Genomic DNA, 26933 nt, shown 5'->3' with positions numbered 1-26933 from the left:
CCCTGTTGGACTCGGAGACGCCTCAAAATGCCAACCATAGCCTTTTGCCCACAGCACTCACTTGAAACTCAGAGGGGAGGGTCGGGGCTGACCCTAGGGAAGCTGGGAGGCCAGCAAGATGGTGACAGAGTGGTGGATGGGCCGGGTTCTGGCAAAAGGTTGTAGCTTTCCTGGTATCCTCATTCATCCCCTGGTTAGCCTTCCTGCCTCTCCTGTCTCCAGCATCTTTTTCCTGGTATCCTCATCCCTTCCCTGGTTAGCCTTCTTGTCTCTTCTGTCTCCGGCATCTCTTTCTAGGCTGTCTCCTCCTCCTGCTGTTGCTTCTCTGCTTCCCACCTCTTCCCTGCCTTTGGCACAGCAAGTTCTGGTCTTTCACACACTCCGTCTCTCAACCTTCACTTCTTCTTGAAATCCTCCAGGTCCGTGTTGTCTGCTTCCGTGAGCCCTGCCTGACCCCTGGAGAGTGCCTGCCTTTCATAATCGCTCTGGCTACTGTCTTCCAGGTCACCCAGACCCCAGGCTACATACGTGAATGGCAGCCTCCAAGCAGCTCAACACATCAAGCAGGAAGCCCTACCTGACTACCAGGCCATGGCCAGTGCCCACACGCCCCTGCCCACCCACTGCCGGGCCCCATCTTCCACAAACCTGCAGCCAGAGCTGGACTTCTCAGGCCGAGGCCTCGCTAATCCTGCACCTTCCTGCTACCTTCTGGGCAATGAACCTGTCTCGGGCCTGGGTCCCCAACCCGAGGCCCACCTCCCTGAGGGCAGCCTGAAACGCTGTTGCCTCCTGGGCCTGCCCCCCACCTCTTCAGCCTCCTCTTCCCCCTGTGCCTCCTCTGACATCAATCCTGCCATCCACTCTTCCCAGACAGCTCTAGTTAGCTGTGTAAATGGACTCCGAAGCCCACCTTTGCCAGGAGAGCTGGGGGGACCTCCCAAGCGATCACAATCGGGGCCTGGGACTACATCCAGTGATGTCCACGAGGGCAGCTTGCAGCTCGAAGCATGCCGGAAGTCAGGCTTCCTGAAGCAGGAGCCCCTGGACGAGTTCTCGGAGCTCTTTGCTCCTCACCAGCAGGGTTTGCCACCCCCCTACCCACTGCCTCAGTTGCCAGCCGGCCCCAGCCTTGGAGGCCTCGGGCTCGGCCTGGCGGGCAGGATGGTTGCCGGGCGGCAGGCATGCCGCTGGGTGGACTGTTGCGCAGCCTACGAGCAGCAGGAGGAGCTGGTACGGCACATCGAGAAGAGCCACATCGACCAGCGCAAAGGCGAAGACTTCACCTGCTTCTGGGCTGGCTGCGTGCGCCGCTACAAGCCCTTCAACGCCCGCTACAAGCTGCTCATCCACATGAGGGTACACTCGGGCGAGAAGCCCAACAAGTGCATGGTGAGTCCAGGGGCTGCCAGACTCTCTCAGTGCCCCCTACAGAGCTGTACCACCCACTGCACTAGAAAGACCCCCTTTGGGAATAAGACCAGGCTCCCACAAAGTCTGGGGCTGGGGGTGCGGCCGATGAATAAGACCGTCTGGGTTCCTGTCTCTGGGAACCTTGACAGAATTGCCTTGTCCCTGCCGGGGGTCCTGGCCCCCACACTGAAGCATTAGATGGTGTTAGATGTAGTATAGCATGCCACACAGCTTGGTGCCATGTGACCTCTGAGCCTAAAGCAAGCCTGGCCAGGCTTATCTTTCCCATGTCACCTGAGAGTGGCAGATGGTGAGTGAAGTGTGCCCTCCTCCAGTCCTGGTCTTTACCTGGTGTACCTTGACAGCCCTGGCTTCTGTAGAGAGGTCCTGAACCTCTAGGACAGGCTTGGAGCTGAGGTCCAGGGCTGGCGTCTGGCTCTGCACGGCACCAACAATGCTCCGGAAGGGGTTGAGACAAAGGTCCAGGGAGAAAGAAGTATGTGTGTGCCTGAGCATTCATGCAGATGCACACGAGTTAGAAGCAGGCACCCTGCCTGGCCCTTCTGGCTGGTCATGTCCACGTCCTGTGCTTGCTAGAGTGGAAAGCTTTATCAGAGTCTAGGAGAGGGATCTTAGGCCCCGTACCCATCCTCTGCCCTCCAGACGCAGCAGCCTGGGATGGAGGGCTGGGGCCCGAGGCTGCTACACAACACCAATGGTACACAGCACCCGGGCCATGCGCGTCTCCCCTTCCTCACTGCCAGACAGTAGTGTTTCCAGCCTGCAGTTCTGTCCTGCCGGGCACTGCAGGCGTCACTTGCAGTCTTAAAAGGGGCTCCAGGTCCCTGTTCAGAGCACAAGGTCACACTTGTGGGGCATCAGATAAGAGGCGTTAGTCATTGTGGTGTAAAGTCATTTTCTTGGGGCCACACTTGTCCCCAGGGCTCACCTGCTTGTGACACTGAGCTAGATGTAGTGTGCTCTCCAGTCTTGAAGGATAGGGAGTCTATCAATCCATAGATAGGCTACAGGTGGACAGCCCTCGAAAGGAGGAGAGTAGACCTGGGCTTGTGAACTGTCGTGTGGCACAGAGGTGTGGGGGAAGGGCTCCGATCTGGTGGCGAATTTTACTTGGACGTTTTAGGGCAGACAATATGCAGGCAGGAGGGCTGGTGGCTAGGCTTGTCTCTGAAGATACCACATCCATGTTGGGTCTTAAGACACATGACTTAATGAAAATTAATGAAAGACTTGCCTTGTCTCCAGGATGGGAAAGATCAGCAAGTCCATAGGCCAGGGCCACTGGCACCAGTCTGTCTCCTCCCAAGACGCTGAGCCACAGTTGTCAATCACAGTTTCCTCCTGTTGGGAACCCAGGGTACCTGTGTAGACCCAGGAAGTAAACTAAGTGGCCAGCAGCTTTCTCATGCTGGAGCCTTCTGTGCAGAATCCCAGCATCCACGGGTGCCCTGCGAGATAACTTGAGCCCCAGCTGGGGGGCGCTGGGTGCTCAGTACAGCCTTGGGATCTCTCCTGGTCAAGGGTCCCACCTGATTCCATCCTCTACAGGACACTGGGGACCTAGGTTTGCTTCTATCACAGTCAGGGATGTGTCCTCAGGCTATCAGGGACCAGGCTGTGACATCCCTAGATGAAGTTTGAAGAGGCCCAGGGAGAGGAGCCCAGAGGACTTCCTGGGGGTGGTGTTGATGCCTCCTGGGGATTGTATTTAGTCTTTATCGGGTCACGATGAAACCCAAGGCTTTCACATATGGAAAAACAAGAGTCAGAGGTCAGATGAGTCTGGCCAGCTTCCCATACTCTTGAGTTTACCCCCTGCAGGTTAGAAGCACAATGGTGACTGTTAGGCAAGCAGCTGCTGAACACCAACTTCATAGGTGTTCTAAGTGGCAGCTTCATGTGATCCTCATCAGCTCTGTGAATAGATACTGTACACCTCCATTTTACAGATGAGAAAAATGGAGGCTCAGAGAGGTTGCACAATTGGTTCCAGGTCACACCGCTAGTCAGAGAAAATAGTACAAACAACAAGATAACAGAGGCTAAGAATCAGAATAGTAGTGATGATAAAGACAAGTTGTCCAAAATTATAACACTAGTAACCACCAGAGGAGTATTGAACCCACATCCCTATCTGTTGCAGTGCCCTTGTTAATAGAGCTGCTTCTCTGGGGCCCTGGGTGCAGCCATCTGCAGTGGGAACTTCATTGTAGCCCCACCCATGGTGGTGGAGTTGGTAACCAGGGCAACGGGCAGACCCCGGCCCACACCCAGGTGAATAACAGCTCCCATCCCTGTAAAATTATTAATTTCTCATGACAGGCCTGTGCTACTATGTCTGTAATAGACAAAGGAATCTTGGACCTGAGGCCTCTGGAGGACAGGAAATAGATGAGACGTTTTGATTGAGGAGTAAATGGCCCACTAAAATAGCAGTTAATCCTTTTATTATCTTCCCAGCAGCATTTCCACAGCTTTCATGAGGTAAGCTCCCCTTACCCCATCTAACTGCAACACCCCCGGTGATGGCAGCTGGTTTAAATTTAGCCTGTGAAGCCTCTGCTTGATCGGGTACCAGGCAGCCTGGGTGTGGAGAGAGGAGCCTGCTCCCCAGTACAGCTCCTTAGTCCTGAACCCTGCTGGCCTCCAGGTAACCCCGCCCTTGCCTGGCCCTGCCCGGCCAGCCCTGCCCTGTTTAGTAAAGAAGCCTGAGGAAGCTTCTAGATCTCCCTGCAATATCCTGTTATGGTTCCTGTTGCTCCTGGTGTTTTTCAGTCTTATTAAATCTGGGGCTTCAGTGCATTACCATAACAAGCCTATGTCCAACCCAAATACTGATGCGGCGCCTTGAAGACATGGTCTTTAGAAAGATTAGTCCCGGCTTTTTTCGGTTGGTTCCACCAGACAGTCAGAATCCTCATTGTCTGAGCTGTAGAAGCCTGCAGCCGTGAGGCAGAGATGGAAATGGTGGCTTTTCAGAGCAGCCCTGCCCTGTTGTGGGCTCTGTGAAATGACAGCGAGGCCAGAAAGATCCCTTGCTGTGGTGAGGAATTTTAACTGCGCTCTTCCCCTGCGTGGAGAGCGTGAACAGAGCCGCAGAGCCCACTAGAGTCCTGCATGCCTGTCCTCCAACTTGACGCTGCCCTTTGCCAGCTCTGTGACCTCGGGCAGGTGACTTACCCTCTCTCAGCCGTGGAATACTAATTTATAAAATGAGGCAATAACAGTATTTAACTTCCAGGGCTGTTGTTAACAGGATTGAAACAGATGATTCAGGGAGAGCTCATAGTTGCTCCCCTTCCTCTCCATTTCTGCTCTCTGCCTTGATGTCTCTGGCGATGGGTACAGTGATCCTTGCGGGTTGGGACAGAAGCGCTTAGGGCTTCTTATGGAAGGAAAGAAACCAAGAGTCAAGGGAGCCATCTGTGGAGCCTGGGCTGGAGGTTGCTGAGCGAGGCAGGCAGGGCAGCTTCAGGTGCCTTGTGGGGCAGCTCTGTAGTCACCTGCGTTTTCTAGGGAGCCCTGTTGCGTCTTTTCTTGGTGCTACTCTGAACCAGACAGAATCTCCACGGGTGTCCGTTTTTCTGTGCTGGTGAGCAGCTGAGATCTAAACTGTTCCCCATCCTGCCCAGTCCTGGCCAGCAGTAGCCTTCTGCCGTCCATACCTCTCCTGTCTGACAGTCTGGTCCAGGTGCTGTTGAATGGTGACCTGGGCACAGCTCAGCATTACCGACAGCCAGAATGAGCCAAGGAAGGCAAAACTCAGTCCCTGAGGGCTCCCAGGAGGCCCCACCACTCCCTGGGACCAGAGTTACACTCATGCCTAGTCCTAGACTCCTTGCCTCAGCGATACCCGCCTCCAAACAGAACCCTGGTGCTGGGGGAGGGAAGGCAGAAAAGGGGTTTGTATACTGAGAGTCTCGTTCTGTGGCAAGGACAGTGCGAGCCTCAGCTTAGAACAAAGCTGGGCAAACTACAAGGCCCAGAGGGACTGGTGAGCTTCGGGGGTCACGGTCTGTCGAGGGCTGGGACCCACAGAGCTGAGAAGAGAGGCGGCTTTTGAAGTCTGGTATCCTGTTAACATGGGAGGTCAAGGGGAACCCGGAACTGGTACCTACAGAGACTGGCTACAGCCAGCTCTCTCTGCCACCCAGCCCAGCTGCATCCCACCCATGACCTTTGCTTAGCCTCTTCCTTCAGCAGCACTTGTCCAGTCCCGGCAGATAATATCCCCGAGCAGCTGCCCTACTCTTGGCTCTTGAGCCCAGCCCTGCCAGGTTGGGCATATTTGGAGGCTAACACTCCAACTTACCACACCGTCCGAGCCTCATCCCAGGGACTCCTTAGGGACCAGGAATGTCTTGATGGGCATGTCTGCCAGTCCTGCCCCATGGGTGTAGACAGGTTATAGGGGAGGCAGAACCAGAGAGGGTTGTCAGGAGCCTGGTGTTGTGCAGCAAATGCAGCAGTGTCAGGCTGATAAGCAAACACTGGGCAAAGTTTAGGCTGAGAGAGTGACCCTTAGATAAGGAGAGACACTCCCTGACAAACTCACCTCTCTGAGCAAAGGAGATGGAGGAAGATATCCTGATATCAACCTCTGGCCTCCGCTTGCAGCCACACAGGCAGGTTCACACACATGGGGGTGGGAGGCTATCTTTGGAGCATCCAGGGCAAAGAGACCCCATCCCGCTGTGATGACGGGAAGGGTATTCTAGGACATAGGGATCAGCATCCCCATTGTACAGGTGGGAAGGGCAGTGGGGACAGCAGTGTGGGGCAGGTCCACACTCAGGCTGGGACACCAGGGGTAGGATTGAACGTAGATCTCAGCCTGACTCCAGACATGTTCTAACCGTAGCTCCAAACCACCTCTCAGGTGGGGAGTCAAGTAAATATCCAGACTTGAAATGCATTCTGCAAGCTTTCAGGGCCTTGCCTGGATCCTGGGTTGCAGAGGGGGATCAGCTCTAGCCTGAGCTTGGGAGTCCTCTACCGGATAGGGAAACAGGCCACTAAGTCAGTCACCCAGAGAGCCTCTTGGCTGTGATTTGATGGATTCTCTGTTCTGTCTGAAAGGACAAAGACGTCACCTGAGAGCAAGTCCCTGGCCAGGTTTGAAGGCTCCATAATGGAGTATGCTTTGACATTTCTGTCCGGGGAACTCTGCAGCAAGAAGTCCGGAGGAGCCACACTGCTCGTCAGCTCAGGTCACCTGCCCTGCTGTGAAAATAGGGCCTGAGTGTTACCTCCAGGGTTGGGAGGTGCCCGAGTAGGGAAACAGCTTTGAGCAAAGACAACTTATAAGTCGCCCTCCAGAGGTGCCCAGAGTACCAGCCCTCTCTGGGTCATATCAGCTCCTCGTGTACCTCATTAGGAGACAGGAAGAGCCAAAGCCAGAGAGAGGTGTCAGGGCTCATGTCACCCTGAGAGTTCCAGCAGTCTTGCTGCCTGCCGCCTCCCCTCCCTCAAGGTTTTCTCTCTTCCTGGGCTACCACAGGTTTGCATTCTTCCAGTTCCTCTAGTCCTGTAAGCCTTGGCTTCTGGTTTTGGTGTCTGCAATGCCTTTCCTTTCTTGGCAGATTCCTGCTTGTCCTTCACATCCCAGGGCAGTGCTTCCTGCCTGCCTCCTTCCCTCAGCCCCGCCTCCTCTAAGCCACACCTCCTTCCCTCAGCCCTGCCTCCGTCCTTAAGCCCCGCCTCCTTCCCTAAGCCCCATGTTCTCCCTGGCACTTCTTATGTGACCAGTTGTCTCAGAGGCAGTATTACTTTTCACGGTGCCGTGACAAAACAGCTGACAAAAATCATCTGAGGAGGGGAGTTTCCAGGTGGAAAATCTCCAGTCCATCCTGGCAGGGAAGACATGGTGGCAGGATTGAGATGCAGCTGTTACTGTGTCTGATGGATGCTGGAACCCACTTTGCTTACTACACGTTTCATTCTGTCTGAGGCTCCAGCCCATGAAATGTTGCTGCTCCCATTCAAGGTGGACCTTCCTTCCTCATTATATCCCTAGAGGTGTGTTTCCATGGTGATTCTAAATCCAGTCAGGTTGACAGTGAAGGTTAATCCCCATAGAGACTATGACCTAGTCTTAGTGGCAGAGAAGCAAAGTCTGCTTGCTGGGTCAGGGCCTTTCTTCCCTAGGACTGGACCAGGTTGTCTAGAACATCTCCCTGTGAAGTCACGACCCTGGCAAGACCCAAATGTTGTCCTATCTACCCCCCTGGCTGTCACTTGGAGCTTTTCTGCGGGGAAACCTGTAGCTGGAAGTTGCCATCAGCATGGGACTGGAGCGGGCCTGACTTAACCCCTCAGTCTACATTGTCTTAGCTGTGACGAGAGGTGACGGGACTGTTGTGTGGTTTGCAGAGCAGCCCATGTGAAGCCGTGACAGATGGCTCTGACCGTCTGACTGTCTTGGACAGTTCGCCTTCTGAGTGGGGTGGGGATCCCCAGATGAGCAGGAGAGACTGTTGTACAAAGGATTCTGCTGTGGGCTGGCTTTGTTAGGCTCTGTGTGCCGCCCTCTGCACCTGCTCCTCCACACAGCACCCTAGGCCTGCCTGCCACCAGGTCCAGCCCTTCCAGAGCTACCCAGAACCCATGTCCAAGGATGAGGTCCTCTCATAATCCCAGCACTCTAGAGGTGGAGACAGATGATCCTGGGGCAAACTGTTAGCTAGACTAGCTGAATCGGCAGGCTCTGTTTAGTGGGAGACCCTGTTTCAGTAAATAAAGTGGGGTGTGATGGAGGAAGACACTGACTTCAACCCCTCTGGCCTCCGTACACAGATGTACATGTGTACACACACACACATGCACACACACACACGCTAAACCCTGAGCTGGGGCTAGTGAACCATTCTGGGCAATGGCTAGTGCCCATGTCACCCCAGGCTCAGATCTGTACTCTGCCCTTTGGCCAGCTGAGAGCCTGCCAGTCACACAGTCTCTCCGAGCCTTGATGAAAGGCCTGTGGTGGCGGCGAAGTGGACTGTGAGTGTGGAGTGGTGCTGTGTCTTCTGCTCTGAGGAGCTTGGACACAGCATCCCTGGTGCTTCCTCTGAAACCCTCAAACACACTGCTCACGTTGACAAGAGTCCCTGGGAGCAGCAGACTGAAGACCAGCCAATTGCTGTGAGTTCAGCGCTGCTCTGGAATATGAAAAACATTAAGGATTAAAAAAAAAACAAACAAAAAACACAACCTTCTGAATCAAATTTAAAATAACAAAAGAAAAACAGCTTTTGAATTTAATGTAAACGGAATTGAAATGATTCCCTTGTTGGAATGAAGAGAGTCAGATAAAATCAGCAGCGACTCTGAGAAAGTGTCCAGACTGCCTTTTCCAAGGGCTGTCATGGAGATGGCAAACTCCACAGTGAAACATTAAGCGATCCTGTCTCTGGTGTGTGGCAGATGCCTGGCCAAAGCTGGCAGTGGCCTCACAGGAATGGTACAAGGCAGACGTAACCAGGGCACTGCCCTGCCAACTAGGAGCTGGGGCCTTGGATTGCCCCAGACACAAGGTACCCCAAAGAAGGGATGGTTCCCCTGCAAAGACCTTTGGGCTGCTCTGTACCATGTCCTCCCTTCCCCAGCCTTCCAGCACAGTTTACTGACACTCTGAACCAGGTTTAACCAGAGCAATAAGGGGGATGGGATGGGGTGAGGTGGGATAGGGTGGGGTAGGGTAGGATGGGATGCAGGATGGCCTGGGATGATGGGATGGGATGGAATGATGAGATGCAGGATGGTCTGGGATGCAGGATGGTCTAGGATGGGATGGGATGGGATGGGATGATGGGATGAGATGAGATGCAGGATGTTCTAGGATGGGATGGGATGGGATGATGGGATGGGATGATGGGATGGGATGGGATGATGTGATAGGATGCAGGATGGGCTGAGATGCAGGATGGGCCAGCAGCAGAGAAAGAAGTCTTCCCCAGGGCATCACAATAGCTGGGCTCTGATGAGCTGATAGGAACTTCTCAGGTGTAGACCTAAAGGAAAGGCATTACAGGGAGAGGAACACTAATCTTCACTGTTGGTGGGTATGTAGACATGCCTCCTTGAGTCTAGACGGAGTTACATGCATAATGTCTGGGAACAGAATGGAGATTGTATTTGGACCTCAGTAGTCCTCAGAATCTAGTAAGCAGTTTGCACTCTACCCGAAGGGCAGTGGAGAGTCCCAGAAGGGTCCTACACAGGAGAGTGGCACAGTCAAGAATTGACACTGGTGTAGGCACAAGGGAAGATGTGACAGAGGCAGACACCAAGGCCTTTGAAGGGGAATGGTCCTAATCTAGAGCCCTTTATCCCAAGATCCTTCAGAGCAGCCTGACTGGGACTGTGCCCCAGAGGCAGGCTTGGCTGTCAGCCAACACTGGGCATCCCTTGGCTGGGCCCAGTTGACTCAGCATCTGCACGCAATTGGGCACCAGAGCCCAGTCCCCATTAGAAATGTTGCCCAGCACATTTACCAGTGGGAAATGGTAGAGACATTTCCCATGATGTGACCGGGCAAAGTTTGCACAACTTCTCTTTGTTTTCCATTGGCCCCCACAATAAATCTTCCTCCACTGCCAGGACTGGGGCCACAGAGGTCTGTGAGTGATTAGGGCACAGCTCCACCCCCTTGCCCTGCATTCCTCCAGCACGGGTAGTGTTGGATGTATCAGAGGCTATGTGGTCTTACACGGGTCTGCTAACGGAGCTGTTGGGAGTCAGCCTCCTCTTGCTCCTCTCTAACCATGGCAGTCTCCCTGATGGACCGGCTGTGTCAGAGACAAAAACCCCAAGGAGCAGGGGGCACTGCCAGGGGATGGGACAGTTGGACCGGAGGATCCAGGGTGAGAGCTGAGTGATGCTATTTGGTGGGAATCCCCTGCCAGCCCTTGCTCTATAGAATCCATAAGGCACCCAAGCCTGAAAGTGACATTTTTGTACCTTGCCTGGCAGGGTTTTTGTGCTTGGGAAATGTGCTGGATATGGGTAGATTCCCTTCACAATGGGATCACTGAAATCAACAACGTTACAGCCTTGGCCCAGTTTCAATTCCCCATCTTCTTGCCCTCTGTCTTCCCACGATCCATGGTTGCCTTTACACCTTCCCAGCATCTGCTGAACTTCATGTTTGGGGATCTATTTGGTCTACAGCGTCATTTCTGACAGGGCTTCATTGCCAGGAAACACGGTGATTAGAACTCAAGTTTGGCTCTAAGGAGAGAGATGAGTCCTCTTTGTCCCCTGTATTTTCTGATGCTCTATACCTCCGTTCTGTCTGCTCCCAAACCATCTCCCCTCAGGCATCCAGAATGAGGGTAGGGATTCATCCAGACCACAGGTCCCGCTGCTTGGGTTTGTTACTTTGCTATTTGTGGATTTGGAAACTGAAACCTGAGGAAAGGATTTGGCTCCCTGAAGGTCACAGAGCCAAGAACCATTGGTCAGCATCCATGCTTCCTGCCCTACCACGCCTACTAGACAGGGCTGTCCTCTGCTGGATGCCTGCTGTGTGCTGGACTCCATGCTCCTCTAGCGGTCCTTCCACCCACCACATTACCCAGTAGCCGATCTGAGGGTCCAGGACATCTAGAGATGGCCTGCAGCATTCAAGGCAGGAATGGCTACCTGTGTTCAATGAAATCATCTTCATCCTGATAATCTGGTGCTCAGGACACCTCCTGGCTGCTGCCAGGGAGACCTTTTCAGGGGGTTTATGCCTCACCCTGCTGATGTACATTGGAACAGTGCGGTGACTGGTGGCCATGGTGTCAGGCCCAGGGGAAGCCAGGTGGGTACAGATTCCCACATGAGCGCGCACAGAAGTGAGCTCTGCTTCCACTGTGGGCTCGAGCCCTTTCTTCATTAACTCAGAGCTCCCTAACTGGTGGGGCCTCGATGTCTCTGTGACAGGAATTTGGTTAGATGAAGTTTATAGCTGTTGTGCCCCAGAGTCATCCATCTTGAGACAGCGCAGCACGGGAACAGAGCCCATTCCCTCCCCACTTCCTCAGACGGACTTCTGTGACTGGAGTTAGTAACTCTACCCCTTGAGAGCCTCATTTTTTCATTTGTAAAGTGGAAGACATGGACTCCAGCATCCCTACATCTTCTGGAAGTCTCCAGAGGCCCGTAGTTACATCCCCACAGTCCTGGAATAACCAGCAGGGTGAAAGGGTCAACAATGAAGGGAGGGCCAGGTGGGGTCCTCCTGGACCCTGACCCTAGTTCCCTTCCAGCCATGCTGGCCTCCTGACTACTTCTCAAACATGCCGAGCTCATTAGAACCACATGCTCTCTGCGTAGCTGTTCCCTCTACCCAAATGCCCCTACCCTAGTCTGACCTCTGTGTTCAAACCCTTGCTCCTATGTCACCTCCTCCAGGAGGCCTTCCCTGACCTGTAGGCCATCCTGTATCAGTTCCTACCATGCAGCCATAAGCTCCATGATGCCTAGACTTTGTTGGATTTTGTTTCTTGCCCTGGCCTCACAGTATGTGACCCACGGGTATTTGCTAAACAAATGTCACCAAATGAAGGGGGAGAGTGGTCCAGAGAGGTTGAGTGAAGATCTCTGCAAGGGCCTGTTAGAAGGCTTATAAGTAGGGTATTTGCACCATGTGTGTAAGGGACTTAGCAGTGCCAAGGGAGGCCAAGTTGAACCATCCAGGGAGCCCAACATCTGGAACATGAGCACTTAGTCACCTGGTTCCTTCCTTGCTCCATCTGCAGTACCGGTCCTGAATTCCTGCAGCATCAGACACCAAGGTATCATCCCATTTACCAGCTTAGAAACTCATCCTGGTTACCATTATGCTGCCTCAACTCGGAAAGAAATTTGCAGTTAGATCTCTACACAGTGGATGATGTCAGTGCTCAGCCAGAGTCAGGTCCTACACAGTGGATGATGTCAGTGCTCAGCCAGGGTCAGGTCCTACACAGTGGATGATGTCAGTGCTCAGCCATAGAGTCAGGTCCTACACAGTGGATGATGTCAGTGCTCAGCCAGAGTTAGGTCCTACACAGTGGATGATGTCAGTGCTCAGCCAGAGTCAGGTCCTACACAGTGGATGATGTCAGTGCTCAGTCATGGTTGCTGAGCCGCACAGAGCCTAGTTTTATGGCCAAGGCTACAAATGGGGTAAGGGTATAATTTGGCGTTAACTAGCAACAAAAAGGTTCGTGTAGCCCAGGGATGTAGCAGGGGACACCACAGCACTACCTGGAGCAGCCACTGTGAAGAGTGAGTAGTGGGAGGGAAGCCAGCTGCACTGAGTGGGAAATGAGCTGTCTCCTGACACCAGAAGCCCCCTGTCTCCCTTTCTGTGGTGAATCATTTGACCTTGACAGCCGTCCACTTTACGGATGAGGAAACTGAGGCTGAGAGCTGGCACGCGGTCCCTGACCTCACACTGCTCCGGGTACCTGTGGAGTGGCAGTGCCCTGGCCCTTGTATTTACCCCAGAGAGCTTGGAGACAGCACAGTTATTCTTTGCTATCCCTCAAAGACAGCCACGTGAACCAGTGGTGGCTTTGGAGCTGATCCCAGCACTTAACTTGTACCCAAGAGGTTTAGCTGAAGAAAGAACTGGGCTTCCTCCTTTCTTACCTGCAGGAGGGTGGTGCATCTCACAGGAAAGGGAGGGGACACTCAGGTGGGGATAGGGAAGCCGGGGGTTGGAGCATCTTTGGACTCTGGCCTGAGAAAGGGTAAGGATCTTGGCTGTGTGCGGGGGCAGACTGTAGGGAACCCCACCCCTATTGGTAGGAGTTGGCATGGCCCAGAATGCAGATAAGCCCTAGACCAACAGTTCTCAACCTGTACGTCTTGACCTCTTTGGGGACAGCCTATCAGATACCCTGCATATCAAATACTTACATACGATTCTTAACAGTAGCAAAATTACAGCTATGAAGTAGCAGCGGAATAATTTTATGGTTGGGGGTCACCACAACACGAGGAACTGTATTAAAGGGTCACTGCATTAGGAAGGTTGAGAACCACTGGTCTAGACACTTCACTCCTAAAGCCTGTTCCTTACGGTGGCGTTGGCTGACTTACCAAGGAACCTGAGTCTTGTTTCTGGCTCAGTCTACCTGTCTGCACTGTGAAATGATAAACCTGCCCTCCCTGGCTGGGGTTCTTATCTGCTCTCATCTTGAGACCATTGTTCACTTTCCCCAAGAGGACACACAGCTGTCAGTGGTGAGACCCAGGGCAGGACAGGCTCCTGCCACATGTCTTCTGGGGTGCAGAGGTGTGACCCCAGCCAGTTCTGCCTTCACTGCTGCCCCTCAGCGAAGTGGGCCCCGCTGAGGACTGGGGAAGACAGGTGTGGTCCCCAGAGTAGGGATTCCCGGGTTCCAGTTGATAGGAACAGAGGAGCTGTGGGCTGCCAGCAGTCAACACCTCTGTAGGAAGCCGGCTGCTGGCTCCTGGAAAACACCGGCCCTTTAATTGTCTCCACATTGAGAGCCGGGAGTGTCTGTCCTGACGACTAGCTGGTGAAATCAACCAGGGACCCCCTCCCACAGCCCCGTGGGGGCGGTGGGTTCAGCCTTCGGAGAGCTGTCTGAGGTGGTTACTGGGGTCCAAATTAGATGCACCTGGAGGTACCCCGGCTTCCTCTGGAAAATTCATGATTCGTGGAGAGAGAAGGTTAGGAGCAGGCATGGGCCTCAGGTGAACTGGGTAGGTGGGACTTGAAAATGTGCATTTCCCATCGCAGAAGTGGGGAAAGCGAGCAAGACTTGGGTCTTCACAGCCCTCTCAAAATAAATAAATAAAAATAAATAAATAACAACCTCCCCCCCTTATTTTATGACAGCATTAACGTAAGGACCAACAGTTTAGTATCATCTTACTGTCTCCCCAAAAGCCAAGCCAGTGAAGGCAGGGAGAGTGGAGAGTACCACCCTCACAGGCCTTGCATATCCCCCTTGCACCTTGGTGGAAAAGGGGGGCAGGGGAAACACCACAGGGTCCACTGTGGCCTTCTGGTCTCTTTTCTAGACCATTTTCTTTCTTAGCAGGGAGTTCTTTCTCATCTTTGTAACTTTTGCAGGAGAAGATCTATGTGCATTTAAGTTGACATCAACCAGAGAATATATGTGGCAAACCCTCAGCTTGTTTAGTTAACTGGATTAAATCCTACATTTTCTCGAAGGTTTCTGGTAGCCAAAGAGGAGAAGGCAGAATTCTTTTCCTTTAGCAAGGAGGTGGACCAGCCAGTGTATATGTCAGCGCTGGCTTTGACCCAAAAGAGGCCTTAGAGGTGACCCCTTCTGCGGTCAGGAGCTGCTTGAACTAGTGGCTGGAGGAAGGCTAAGCAAGCTGAATTTCTGAGTAACACGCTGCTATAGGGTTCCCCAGAAATCCTTCAGCCTCACACTCACAAATAACTCCGCTAACGGTCTTTGAAAAAAACAGAGGTGTGTGACTTGTGGAGGTGACGATGCTCGTGTCCCGGTAGGTTTTAATCTGTCCATATAGCCCATTTTACAGAGGAGAAGGGGCGCCTTGGAGGAGTGACCTGGCATCAGTGACCAGTTGCCTCTCTGCCGACTCCAAGGCTCAATCTATTGCATTGGGGCTGATAGAGTCTCCTTTTCAAGGAGCATGGAGCCTGGTGCGCCCACTGGGTCTCCAGTAAGAGAAGACGGTATGATTGTTCTGGCTGAGATAGGCCATCAGAGGAGCACCAAGGAAGAGGTGAGGGCCAGCCAGGCAGAGGCAAGTGCATAGGCCAAGTCTGAAGGATAGTCGCTTGAGCCCAGTCTGGCAAAGGAGGGAGCCTCTGCCCACTGGGAAAAACCACCTATGGCCGCATAACGCCCATGTACCTATGTGGGGTGCTTTGGCAACCCTCATGTAGAGAGAAGCAGTCTGCAGGTCCCAAACCAACAAGTAGAAAGCCTCCTTTATCGCCTCTAGAGCCAACTATCCCAGGCCCATGGGGTGAGAGTGCCATTAGGGTCACTCTGGCAGGGCGTCCCATCCCATCTGATGCAGGCCCTGGAGGAAGCCTAGGTGGTCTTCCTGTTCACGCTTTACCCCTTACTCCGAGCAGATTTTGTGTTTTTGGTGTCGGGTATGGGCCACGCTTGCCTTCCAAGGATCTGAGAGAGGGAGTAAGGAGAGACCATGAGAAGAAGTGGTTAAACTGTGTCGTGGAGGACCAAGAGGGGCTGGGCGCATGCCTGAGTTCCTTGGGCAGGTGGATGGATGCCCTTGCAGTGACCAGGTGGCTTGGGTGGAAGGATGTGGGCACAGGCTGGAGCCCTCATCCCAGTGCTGGCCCAGGCTGTGTGTTTCAGTGTGGTCCTGTGTGAGCATGTGCACATGTGTGTAGTTGGCCCCTTGCCCTCAGCAGCGAGCATCTACTCAGGCAGAGTTATGTAGGGAGGCTCAGAGAGAAGAGACTGCAGTGGGCAAGCAGCTGAGGAGAGCTGGAAGACAGACCATGGGACTCACTGGGCAAGGACGAAGGCAAGGCCAGAGGGGCCTAGTGGATGGGAAGGGGCCAGTTTATAGACTTTCTCAGGGCCCTGTGCTCAGAGCAGTCAGTATGGGAACTGCCAGAACACGTGACCCGAGTCTTCTAACTGAAAAGCTGGAAACAGTTCTCTTTTGTGAACAAGAACAACAGAGGCACAGAGAAGTCAGGTCACTTACCCAGGAACACCCAGTGGGTGCTGGAGCTCAGATCTGACCCAGGAAAATGTGTGAGCCTGGGAGGGGCTGGGTGATGGAAGTGCAATGGGGATGGATTAGGGAAAGAGGCCTTAGAGGTTAGCCAGGGGGCTGGGCCTCAGTAGGAAGGAGGACTGGGTAGATAACTGGCCTTTGTAGAGAGTAGCTTGTGAGGTGGGGGCTGGGCACACCAGGCTCTCCTGTGAGAGCATCATGGAGTCCCGGGTACGGGGAGGGCAACGTAAGCTCATGTTCTGTGCAGGGGTGGGTGGTGGCTCTTGCCCACGGGTCTTCCATCCAGCAGGTCAGGGGCAGCTGCAGGGCCTACTCAAGCTTTGAATCCATCAGGTTCAGAAGATCTGCGGGGACATGGGGTGCTGTTGGCCACAGTGCTGCCTGACACACTTGCTCTTTGGACAAGCAGGCCACAGGAACCTGGGGACAGGGTAGAAAGGGGAGCTAGTGTTTAGGAGGGAGTACTGGATCTAATGGAGGGGGTTGCCCCGGGACCCTGCCTTGATACCGGTTATCGGGGTCATATGAACAGTAACACAAAAAGAGCGCATCTGACTCCCCACCATGCAATGTTAGGGGTAGCTCCCAACCCAGATGCACGAGCTGTCACTGTTCGAGTTTATAGGGCACTTAGGAAGGGAAGACAGACTTGACAGGCTCACACTCTAGGAAGTAAAGATGCCAGAACTTGAAGGTGTGCTGTTCAGTCTCAGAGACCTTACTCAAGGTAATTTCCTTTTTTTTTTTAAATATTTATTTATTATGTGTGTATGCCTGTAGACCAGAAGAGGGCACCAGACCCCATTACAGATGGTTGTGAGCCACCATGTGGTTGCTGGGAATTGAACTCAGGACCTTTGGAAGAGCAGGCAATGCTCTTAACCTCTGAGCCATCTCTCCAGCCCCGGTAATTTCTTATCGTATCGTGTTTGATAGATTCAGAAGAACATCCATGAAGTCCTGAAGCCACGCTCCATCTTCTGTTTAGCAAAAGGCATGGTTTCTGCCCACATTCATATGCTTAAAAAAAACAAATTGTTTAGTTTTGCTTAATTTAAAGCTTCATAAAAGTAATGCGCCGCCTGTGGGCGCCACAAGATTTTCACTGAGTATTATGTTTAAGATTCTGTGCATATAATCATAGAGCTATAGCTTATATTGTCTAATTCAGCCTTTTGGGATGTTTCCATTTACTGTTAGTACACACTAGGCTGCTGTGGAGGGTCTTGTTTCTGCACGTATCTATTTTAATCCATGGGAAATTCCTTAGAATGCCATGTCTCAAAATGAAATTGTTTATTCAGGAATGGAAGAGAGTTCCAGATTGTTTTTAGAGGTGGTTTTGAGCGGTTTGTACATTCACCTGTAGGATGGAGAAGCCTTTTGCTCTGTGGTTCAGCAGGTGTGAGGTGGCGCCTCGCAATCTTCTTTCGGTGGTTACTAATGAGTTGAGCACCTTGCCTCAGTTTATAGACAGTTCACGCTTCATCTTCTGTGAAACTGTTTCCAGCAGCTGTTGGTCATCGTCTTTCCGGTTACAGGGATTTGGGGTGTCTTCTACCAGTTGTGAGTTACAGTTGGGCTTTCAGCTCTTGTCTTCTGTAGAAGCTCTTCACTTTAGTGAATTATCAGCCCACCCTTCCTTACTTTTTTTGTGACTGTTGCAAGAACTCTTTCTCTACCCTGACGCCGTCAGCAGATCGTCTCATATCATAAGGGATTTATTTTCTAATTTTGCTCCCACTTTTGAGCCTCAAACTCATTGGAATTAGAGTCCATGGTGTGAGGTAGGGATCCAGCTTCTACCTGGACATACAGTCATTTGGGGTTTTGCTCACTGAATCATCTACCCCCCACATCCTGTGACGTTCAGTTTCATCCTGGCGTGTATCGGGTTATTCTGTACTTGTGGGTCTGTTTCTAAGGATCCTGTTGAAGAAGTAGTTGTGTTTCCTGTCCCGCACCACCACCAATCACCTTAGCTGCTGCTGCTTATGCTCCACTGTGAGGCCTTCTTGACGTGCGCCTTTTGCAAGAGTGTTCAGTCTGAAGCTCGCCTTTCTCTCTTGGCACTGACTTCTGCAGAGAAGTCCATCTTAACTTCAATGAATTCCACCTTGTGGAAATATTTCCTGTATATCACCAAACCTAAAGCCTGAAGAAGTTCTCCGCTGCTGTCTTCCAGGAGCTGTGTTTTACATTTGCACCTCTGATCCAGTTCTAGTTTCTCAAGTTAATTTTGTGGCAGATGTAAGTCTGTGTCTAGATTTTTTTGGTTTATTTTGTGTATGAACATCCAATTGTTTTAGCACCATTTGTTGAAATGTCTGATTTTTCTCTGTTGTATTGCCTTTGGTCCTTTGTGTGAATTTATTTGTATGAATTTATTTCCGGGCTCTTTATTCTGTTCCACTGATCTGTTTGTTATTTTCCCAGTACCAAACTGCTTGGCTTAATGTAGGCTTAAAATAACATAGTAAGTGTGGAAGCGTGGTGATGTCAGTCCTCTGGGGTTGTTGTCTTCCTTCAGGGTTGTGCTGGCGACTCTGTCTTTACCTCTCCAGATAAACTGTAGAGTTTACATCAACATTCACAGAAGAGGGTCAGAGAAGTAGCTCAGTGGTAGAGCACCTACCAAGCCTGCATAAGGCCTGATGTGGTCTCCATTGTATGTGTGTGCATATGTCCATCTATGTGTGTGTGTCTGTGTGTGTGCATATGTCCGTCTATGTGTGTATATCCATGAGTGTGTTCGTGTGTGTGTGCATATGTCCATCTATGTGCATATATCCATGAGTGTGTTCATGTGTGTGCATATGTCCATTTATGTGTGTATGTCCATGAGTGTGTTCATGTGTGTGCGTGCGTATGTCCATCTCTGTGTGTGTGTGTCTGTGGGAAGCACTTACACTAGAACTGCATTGAACCTGTAGTTTAAATTGGAAAAAGCTGCCATCCTGACAATAGTATTCTTATCCATGAGCATGGATGTTTCTCCCTTTCCACCTCTTTGACTTCTTTCATCAGAATTTTGCCCTCTTCCTCCCATAGATCTTATACATTAGCTGCTCCTTAGTTTAAGGATGGTGTCACGTGCTAATAAACTCATGTTAAAGTTGAGGAATTGTAAACGGAACCTTCCTAATTTGGACACTTTTGCTAGGATTACACCCAGCTACTCCATCTTTAAGGAGTGCTGCTGTGTTTTAAACTCGGATTCCATTGCTCACTCCTAGGACATAGGGATATGTGACTTTTGTACATTAGCCTTATGACTTACACATTATCGTGATTTGTTTATCCTGGCAGTTTGGCATGTTTTCCCCTCATCTTTACGTATGCCATCACATCGCCTGCGGACGGCCTTAACTCTTCCCCAGTCTGCGTATCTTTGCTTCCTTTTCTTGTGGCGGTATCCACGACTTCCAGGACCATATTAAAAGGGGATGGTCAGGGGCCTCAATGTGGAATTTGTTTTTACTCCTTATTTTTCTAAGAATATTAGAATCTGTGTGCATTGAAACTTACCAACTTCTCTCTAGACTAGGTTAGCAGATATGCAGTATATCTACATATATAGTCTATATGTATAGTTAACTTTCATTTTCAAATGTGGACATTAAATTTACACATTTCGCTCTCAACCCTAAGAGCAAAGCAACTCAGTTGTAATGAGTTGTCCTTTCTGTCGTCACTGGAGTCGGGATCCGTGCATCCTCACGTGTGAGCGATGTCTGCCTTACTCTCTTCTCATATGCTGCTCCTCTGTTTTGATGTCAGGGCTTTGCTGGCTTCACAGAATTGAGCTGAGGGGTATTTCTTTTTTATCCCTTGAAGTATTTGTGCAAGATTGGAATGATATATTCTTTGGACATTTGGTAAAGCTTGCCTATAAAACTGTCTGAATTTGATGTTATCTTTGTGATACTCTAAACTACTGTTCCAGTTTCGTTAATTGGCATGGAACCATTAAGAGCTCTATTTCTTTTGAAGTCATTCCCCGCCTCCAGGAATTTGTGCGTTCAAATTCATGTCTTTGAGTTAGTCACCGATTTGCTTTTTTTGTTTGTTTTTGTTTTTGTCTCGTGGTTCTGGGTACTTCTGAACAAGCAGTCTCCCATTGAGTGATAGCCCCGGCCCCTTTCTTATTTTCTATTTTGAAACAAGTTCTCACTACGTTGCCCAAACTGTCTCTACTTAGCATCCTCCTGACTCAGCCTCTTGAGTAGCTAGGAGCACAAGGCATTGCCAGGCCTCCATCAGTGTTCTCTTATTTGTTTTTAATGTGTATGGGTGTTTTTCCTGCAAGGATGTCTGTGTACCATGTGCTTGCTTGGCTCATGCCCAGAAGAGAATTGGATCCCCTGGAACTGGAGTTACAGATGGTTTTTGTGAGCCACCATGTGGGTACTGGGAATCGAACTCTGGTCCTCTGGGGGAGCAGCCAGTGATCTTAACTGCTCATCTATCTCCCTAGCTCCTGCTCTTACTGTTTAAATCTCTGCTGGATCTGTAATGATGTTGCCTTCTCTTCTAACAGTGTCCTTGTGTGTGCCGTTTCCCTGTTTTTCTTATTCACTTCACAGAGGTTTGTCCCATTTGCTAGTTCTTTCAAGAATGAATTCCTGATTTTATTGGTTTCTAGTGTATCTGTTTATACTGCACCAACTTCCGCTTTTATCTTTATTATCTCTTTCCTTTAATTTTTAGTGAATTTTTCAGACCCTCTTCTAACTTCTAACATGAGTCTTCTAGAAATCAATTCCCAGCTTCTTTTTTCCCTGTAGAATAATCCTGTACAAAGCGACCCTCCCTCCAGTACTTCCGGTCCTGTGTCACGGGATGACTGGGGTGCCGTTCTGGCATCATGGCTCAGCTCCCAATGAATATTACTCTACTCATTATGATGCTTTGAATGCTACAGGAAGTCTTTCATTTTCCAAACATAAGGACATTTCCCCCTTTTTATTGCCTTCTAATTAAATTCCACTGTAATTGAAGAGTGCTATTTACATGATACAACCCCTAGACCTAATATATGGCAGGTTTTTGTAAATATTCCTCGTGTGCTTGAGAAGAATGTGCACATTCGGTTTCCATGCAGGAGAAAGTCCAATTGGCAGCGTTACTCTCTTCTTTCTGCTTAACCAATTAGAAAAGTAGAGAAGAGTATCCTCGTCCTCCAAGGTGGTGACCTGCGCTTCTATCTGTGTCACTGGGCTTCACAGCAACTCCCATTTGACCTTTAGAAGTTGTAAAGCTTTTTATCCTTGGAAAAATGGACCTAACCCTGGGAACGTTTTTGCATACGCTCTATGCTATCAGATATCGATGCGGCTACCCAGCCTTGTGGATGGTATGTATTTGGCATCTCTTTGCCTGCCGTTAAACTTTACCCCTTTGTCCATTCTTGGGTGTTTAGGTATGATCAGTAAAATGGCAGGTGGAAATTATTTCGTGTTGTTGTTCTGTAGTCGATTCCCTTTTCAGGTCTGTGATTACCGCGGCAATTGGACATGCTTCTCTTTCATTGGTGGTTGTGGTTGTTGTTTAAGAAGGGACCTTATGGCAGGCAGTCCCCAGTCCTCCTGCCTCAGATCCGCCAGTGCTAAATTCACAGGAGGGCGTCACTGTGCCTAGGTCTGTGTTTCTGATAGCTTACATTTGCTTTTTACTTCTGCTGTTTCTGTGACCCTCATTTCCCCCCCCCCCTGGTTTTCTGTTTAATTGGTTTATCTTTCTGATTAAGATCAATTTATTTTTCCTTACTACCCCCCCCCCCAAGCCTCATGCCTGGTGACTTCGAAGTTATATAATCGAATTCTTTTGTGGGTGATTAGCTTCGAATTTTCATCAGCAGAAGGTGAGTGAGCGCCCTAGCCCTGTCTGTAGCTGCACAAGAACCCGAGTGCTGCCTGGCCGCACAGTCCCTGCGTTTGCTGGGGCCTAAGTGCTCTGAGTCTGGCCTCTGCTCCTTCTACGTTTGGGGTGCCATTGTTTCATAGCAGAGGCCCTAGGGTCTGCCTCCGGGGCACAGGTTCAGCTGCACACCCCACCTCTCTAACACCTCTGCATCTTCCTTCTGCAATCGTTTTCTGCCGGCCCCCCAGTTCTCCCGTGGGAGTTCCTTGACAGAGATGCTTCCTTCCATGCTCATGTGGGGAGCTAGCATTAGAGGGTACCCTTTTCTAGACTGCCAGCGCTTTTTCTCAGTACTCTGACTGTGTTATTTCCTTATACCTGGCTTCTGACCTGGTAATGAACGTGGACTAGAAGTCACACGATGCCACCTTTGTTTTCCCTGGCCCTGGCTCTTAAGTGCTTCGGCATTTCAGGTCTCTCAATCTTCTCTAGTCTCGAAGCTCTGGAAGACGCTCTGCTGCTGATCTTAGCTTTTCCTCTGGACTGTCTTCTCTCTTGAGGCTTTGACTAGAGGGGTGCCTTAGCCTGGCTTCCAGCCCTCTGGTTGGAATCCTGCTAAATGTCTTCAGCTCCTCCTTCTGGGTGAGTGGTGTCTAAGCTGCTGTTTGCCTAATTTAAGTCATGAAGGTATTTTTAAATTATTTTCTTATTTTATGTTTATGGGTATTTTGCCTGCATGCACAGATACTCGCACCACTTGCGTGCCTGATAGGATGAATCCCTGGAACTGGAGTCACCGACTGTTGTGAGCTGCCATGTCGGTGCGAGGAATTGAACCCCAGTCTTCTAGAGGAGCAGCCAGTCCTCTTACTTACTGAGCCATCTCTCCAGCCCCATGAAGATTTTTTAACTGACAATTTTATTTCTAATTTCTAAAATTTCTGCTTGGTCCTTTTCCAATACCACTAGTTGGTTTGGGTAGCTCCTTGGTATATGGTTGTGTTTCAACTTTTATTCATGGTGGTGGGGAACACATGCGTTCATACTTATGAAAGTCAGATGTTGGACGGTGTGTCTTCCTCAATCTCATCCAGCTACCATCACCCCCCTCTCTGAGACAGGGTCTCTCGGTGAACCTGTGGCTCACTGATCCAGCAGCCTAGCTGGCCAGCAAGCCTCAGAGGTCCTCTTGTCTCTGCCTCCCCAGCACTACGTTTGCGGTGTGGTCACTGTACCCACTTTTTTCTGTGCGGGTGCTGAAGATTGATGTCAGGCCCTCATGCTTTTGTGGCAAGCACTTTGCTGGCTGAATCTTCTCCCCAGCCTCCTCCTCATGTTGTGTGGTTCGCCCCTCTAACCAGTTCCACACACTGAACTCCGTGGTAGGGGGTGTCTGACCTGAAGACTCATTTTCCACCCCGGTTCTCCCATCTGCTGCCCTTCTTGTGTTTATAATCTTTGATCATGAGACGGGATAGCATGCTTTTGTCTTGTAGAGGGGCACAGTTGTCCTTCCTTATCCACACGGTGTTGGTTCCAGGACCTCCCACAGATAAGCAGATCTGCAGATGCTCCGGTCCCTTCTGTGGAATGCTGCGGGGTTTGCTTGTAATGTATGCGTGCCTTCCAGACACTTTGAATCATCCCCACATTCCGCCTCACATCTCACTGACATCACACTCTAACTGCTGTGTAAATGGCTGTTCTGCTGTCTGCATGGAGAATAATGACAAGAGGAAAGCCGAACATGTTCAGTACAGATGGAGTTTGGGGGACACTTTTGATCCTTGGCTGGTAGAGTGCGCACACGCAGCATTTGAGGGTAACAGAGACCAAACTGTGGTGATAGGTGTTTCTGAGAAACACTGAGAACTGACGGTGGGCCTCTTTGGAGCCTGGCTATACCTCCAGTACAGGCCAAAGTCAAGGTGGAGCGGAGTGAGCCCTCCAACCACCTGCAACCTGCCCCCAACTTCTGCCATCAGACAGTCACAACCCGGCTTTAGGCTGCAGCTTCCTGGTTGGTTTCTCATCAGTCTCTCAGTTTGACCAGAGCAGTAGACCAGAACACTCAGATCTGCATGGTCTGGCTGTGTTGCAGCAGAATGGCCCAGATCCCCGGCCCTGGTACAGAGCGGTCAGTAACAATGCAGCTACCCCAGAAGCTGTCGAACAGATCTCAGAAATTAGTCAGAGGCAGAGCATGAAGAAGTGCTATTCGAAAAATGACTGCCATCTGCTGCTGTTTTGAGGTGCCGAGTGCTTCCCAAGCATTATCACCCTGTAGCCTCCCGCGGATCTGGGGCTGTCATCACCTGCGGCTCACAGTGAGAACCTTAGGGTTTCCGCGGTGTAGGCTCACCTTCCTCGCAGCGTACAGCATGTTGCCACAGTTGTCTGCAGCAGCACTGTGCCAGGGAGCAAGGCTGCACACTGCTGAGGGACAGTGCAGTGTGGTGTGGAGTGGGGCTGGGATAGATAGGCAAGGGGTGAGGCTCTCACAGGTCTTTGCAGGGTGATCCTAAGTCAGCAGTGCTTATGGCTTGGGCTTTTGGCTGCAAGGACCTTGTCCCCTAACCTCTTTGGAACAAGTGAGAGGTCCAGGGGTTCAGGGTATTTTCTACATGTAGCAAGTCCCTATAGAGGTGTGCCCCCCACCCCCATTGTTTCTCACATGTGGTTGCCCTTCTCTGGGGTCCCCTTGTCCCTCTGTGCCCTGTATTCATGCACACTCCTTATACCTGCTTCCTATTGCCGCTAAAGACAGACTCTGTCCTTTCTCTTTGGTTCTCTGTCACCCAGCCGGGCTTGTGGGTCAGCAAGTGCTCATCAGGTCAACCATTTTGGTTAGCAGCACAGCCTGTGGCACCTTTGTGCCATGGGGCCATCCAGCCTCTGCCTGTTTCTCTCCAGGAAGTGCTGTGCTCCCCAAGGACTGTCTGCTTTCTGCACCATTGGCCACTCATACACTATCATGTTGCTTGGATCATCTTTCCTCGTGGCGGATTTTGATCTCTGTAACTCTGTCTGCTTCCAGCTCTCATATTTATGTGTGACAGGGAAGGGGCCTTGAAACAAGGCCGCCCTGGGTTCAAACTCTGGCCTCATCACTTGCTGACTGTGTGGACAATTGACGTGACTTCTGTGAGCCTCAGCCATTTCACCACTGTAGTAGGAAGAGGAGGGCCAGCCCCCTGGGATGGAGAGAGAATTGCCTGGTGTGGGGATACCCTCCAGCTTCCCCCTCCCACTTGCTGGCACCCTCCCCCCAACCCAGAGAGCCTGGCTCTCCAGGCTTAAGCTGTTCTGGTGTCACACCTTATGATGGCACTCTGTGGGGACTGCTGAGTACTCTGACTTCTTTAGGCTCAGCCAAGCCTGGCATGTCCTGAGGCTTCCCCCGGAGTGCCCCTCGCCAGGCCCATTGCTGTGGTGTTTGCCTGATGAGGAGGCGGCTGCCAGCCCACTGTTTACCTTGGGCGCGGGGGCTCCTCTCTGGCAGTGTTTCCAGCCACAGAGTGAGGGCAGATTTATGGACTGGGTTACACAGAAATTATTTAAGGCCCTGGTCGGCCAACAATAATGTAAAGACACACAGTGCCTGTTTGAAGAAAGATTGCCGTGTCGGTGCCCACACTGCAGTCTGATTTACAGCATAGGATGACGATCCAATTAGCAGGCCCAGCAGGCTTTGAGCTGAGACCAACGCCTTCCAGGATTATGTAGACTTTCCAGGTCCCAACTATGATGAAATTGTAACTGGAGGCTTATAAAGTCATGCACCGCTTACAAATGCAGTGTAGTCTCAACTGCCCCGCCACTCAGCTTACCTGCAAGGCCCAGGAACCCCCTTAGGTCTGGCTGGCTGTTCAGAAATCCTGGGAGATTATAGCAGAGAGACCGGGCTCCCTCAGACTTACTGTGTGACCTTGTATAAGTGCCTAGCTCCCCTGGGCCTAATTTTCTCACCTGTGACTTAGCTCGTGGGGCTGACGGGGACTTAGGGAAGAGTGGTAGAAACTGCCTTGTGGAACCAAAGAGACCCGATGCAGATAGTGGGGAACCCAGCAGAGTTCCTAGCATGTGGTGGGTGCTCTATAGTGGAGCATGTGTTAAAGATCCTGCAGAGAACAGACATCCCGTGGCCTCTTCTCTGGTTCTCTGCCTAGGGGCAGGATGGAGGAACATGACATGGTCAGGATGGGGTAGTGAAGGCTAAATACTGCGCACAGTCCTTCAGATAGCAGGGCCTAGGGTCCTGTGAGTGTTCATAGCTCCCTTGTCAACCCAAGGACTCACCACCCACCTTGGGCTACTCCTGAGGAGCCCACTAAGCAGCTACAATCAGGGTCTTCCTAAAGCACCTGCCTGTATGTGTGACCCCGCCCCCCATGCCTAGAACAGTACTGGACAGGGTCTGCAGATAACGTATAGAAGGCCTGGTAGAGCGCCATGCTGCTGTGCCCTAACATGAGCCAAGTGTCGATCTTACCAGCAACCCCACCCAGCATCTCCTTCCCATGACCCTGGGAGGGAGACAGATGTCCCTGAGTGTGTGTGCGGGGGTTTCCTCGGTCAGAGCCGCCTGCAGAGATCTCATACATTTGTAAACGGGAAGTGGGTTCATACCTGAAGTCCTCAGCCTAGGAAAACCTGACAACTTCATTCCTTCTCCTCCCTTAGTGCTGGGGCCCAAGGGACATGTCAGTCCCCACCCAGACTCTGGGCACCCCTGGCTTTTCCTTGTTTGGCTTTGCTGTGTCCTGGCTCTTTGCTGGGTTCTTCTTGAGTCTGCATCATGGGGGTGGTCCCTGCCAAGAATAAAGCCCAGTAGAGGTTTTGCAGTGCTGTGTCCAAGCTGAGCCGCCTGGAATGTTACTAGACGAATCCAGAAGGGCTCTGGCTCTGCCTGAGAA

The 26933-nt window shown here is 51.3% G+C and overlaps 1 protein-coding gene across 2 annotated transcripts in view; it reads left to right on the top strand.

Annotated features, from left to right (window-relative positions):
• The window catches only part of Glis1 (GLIS family zinc finger 1), a 187921-nt gene that overhangs the window by 120339 nt on the left and 40649 nt on the right, over positions 1-26933 (top strand). For both annotated transcript variants that reach the window (XM_057784900.1, XM_057784899.1), the window contains exon 3: positions 504-1392. In XM_057784900.1, the coding sequence (XP_057640883.1) occupies positions 504-1392 (889 nt within the window). The remainder of the gene's footprint in view (positions 1-503; positions 1393-26933) is intronic.

Source organism: Chionomys nivalis, chromosome 11 (genome assembly GCF_950005125.1).
Source record: "Chionomys nivalis chromosome 11, mChiNiv1.1, whole genome shotgun sequence".
Lineage (NCBI taxonomy): Eukaryota > Metazoa > Chordata > Mammalia > Rodentia > Cricetidae > Chionomys > Chionomys nivalis.
The sequence above is the reverse complement of the archived record's forward strand: the minus strand, read 5'-3'. Positions and strand labels throughout refer to the sequence as shown.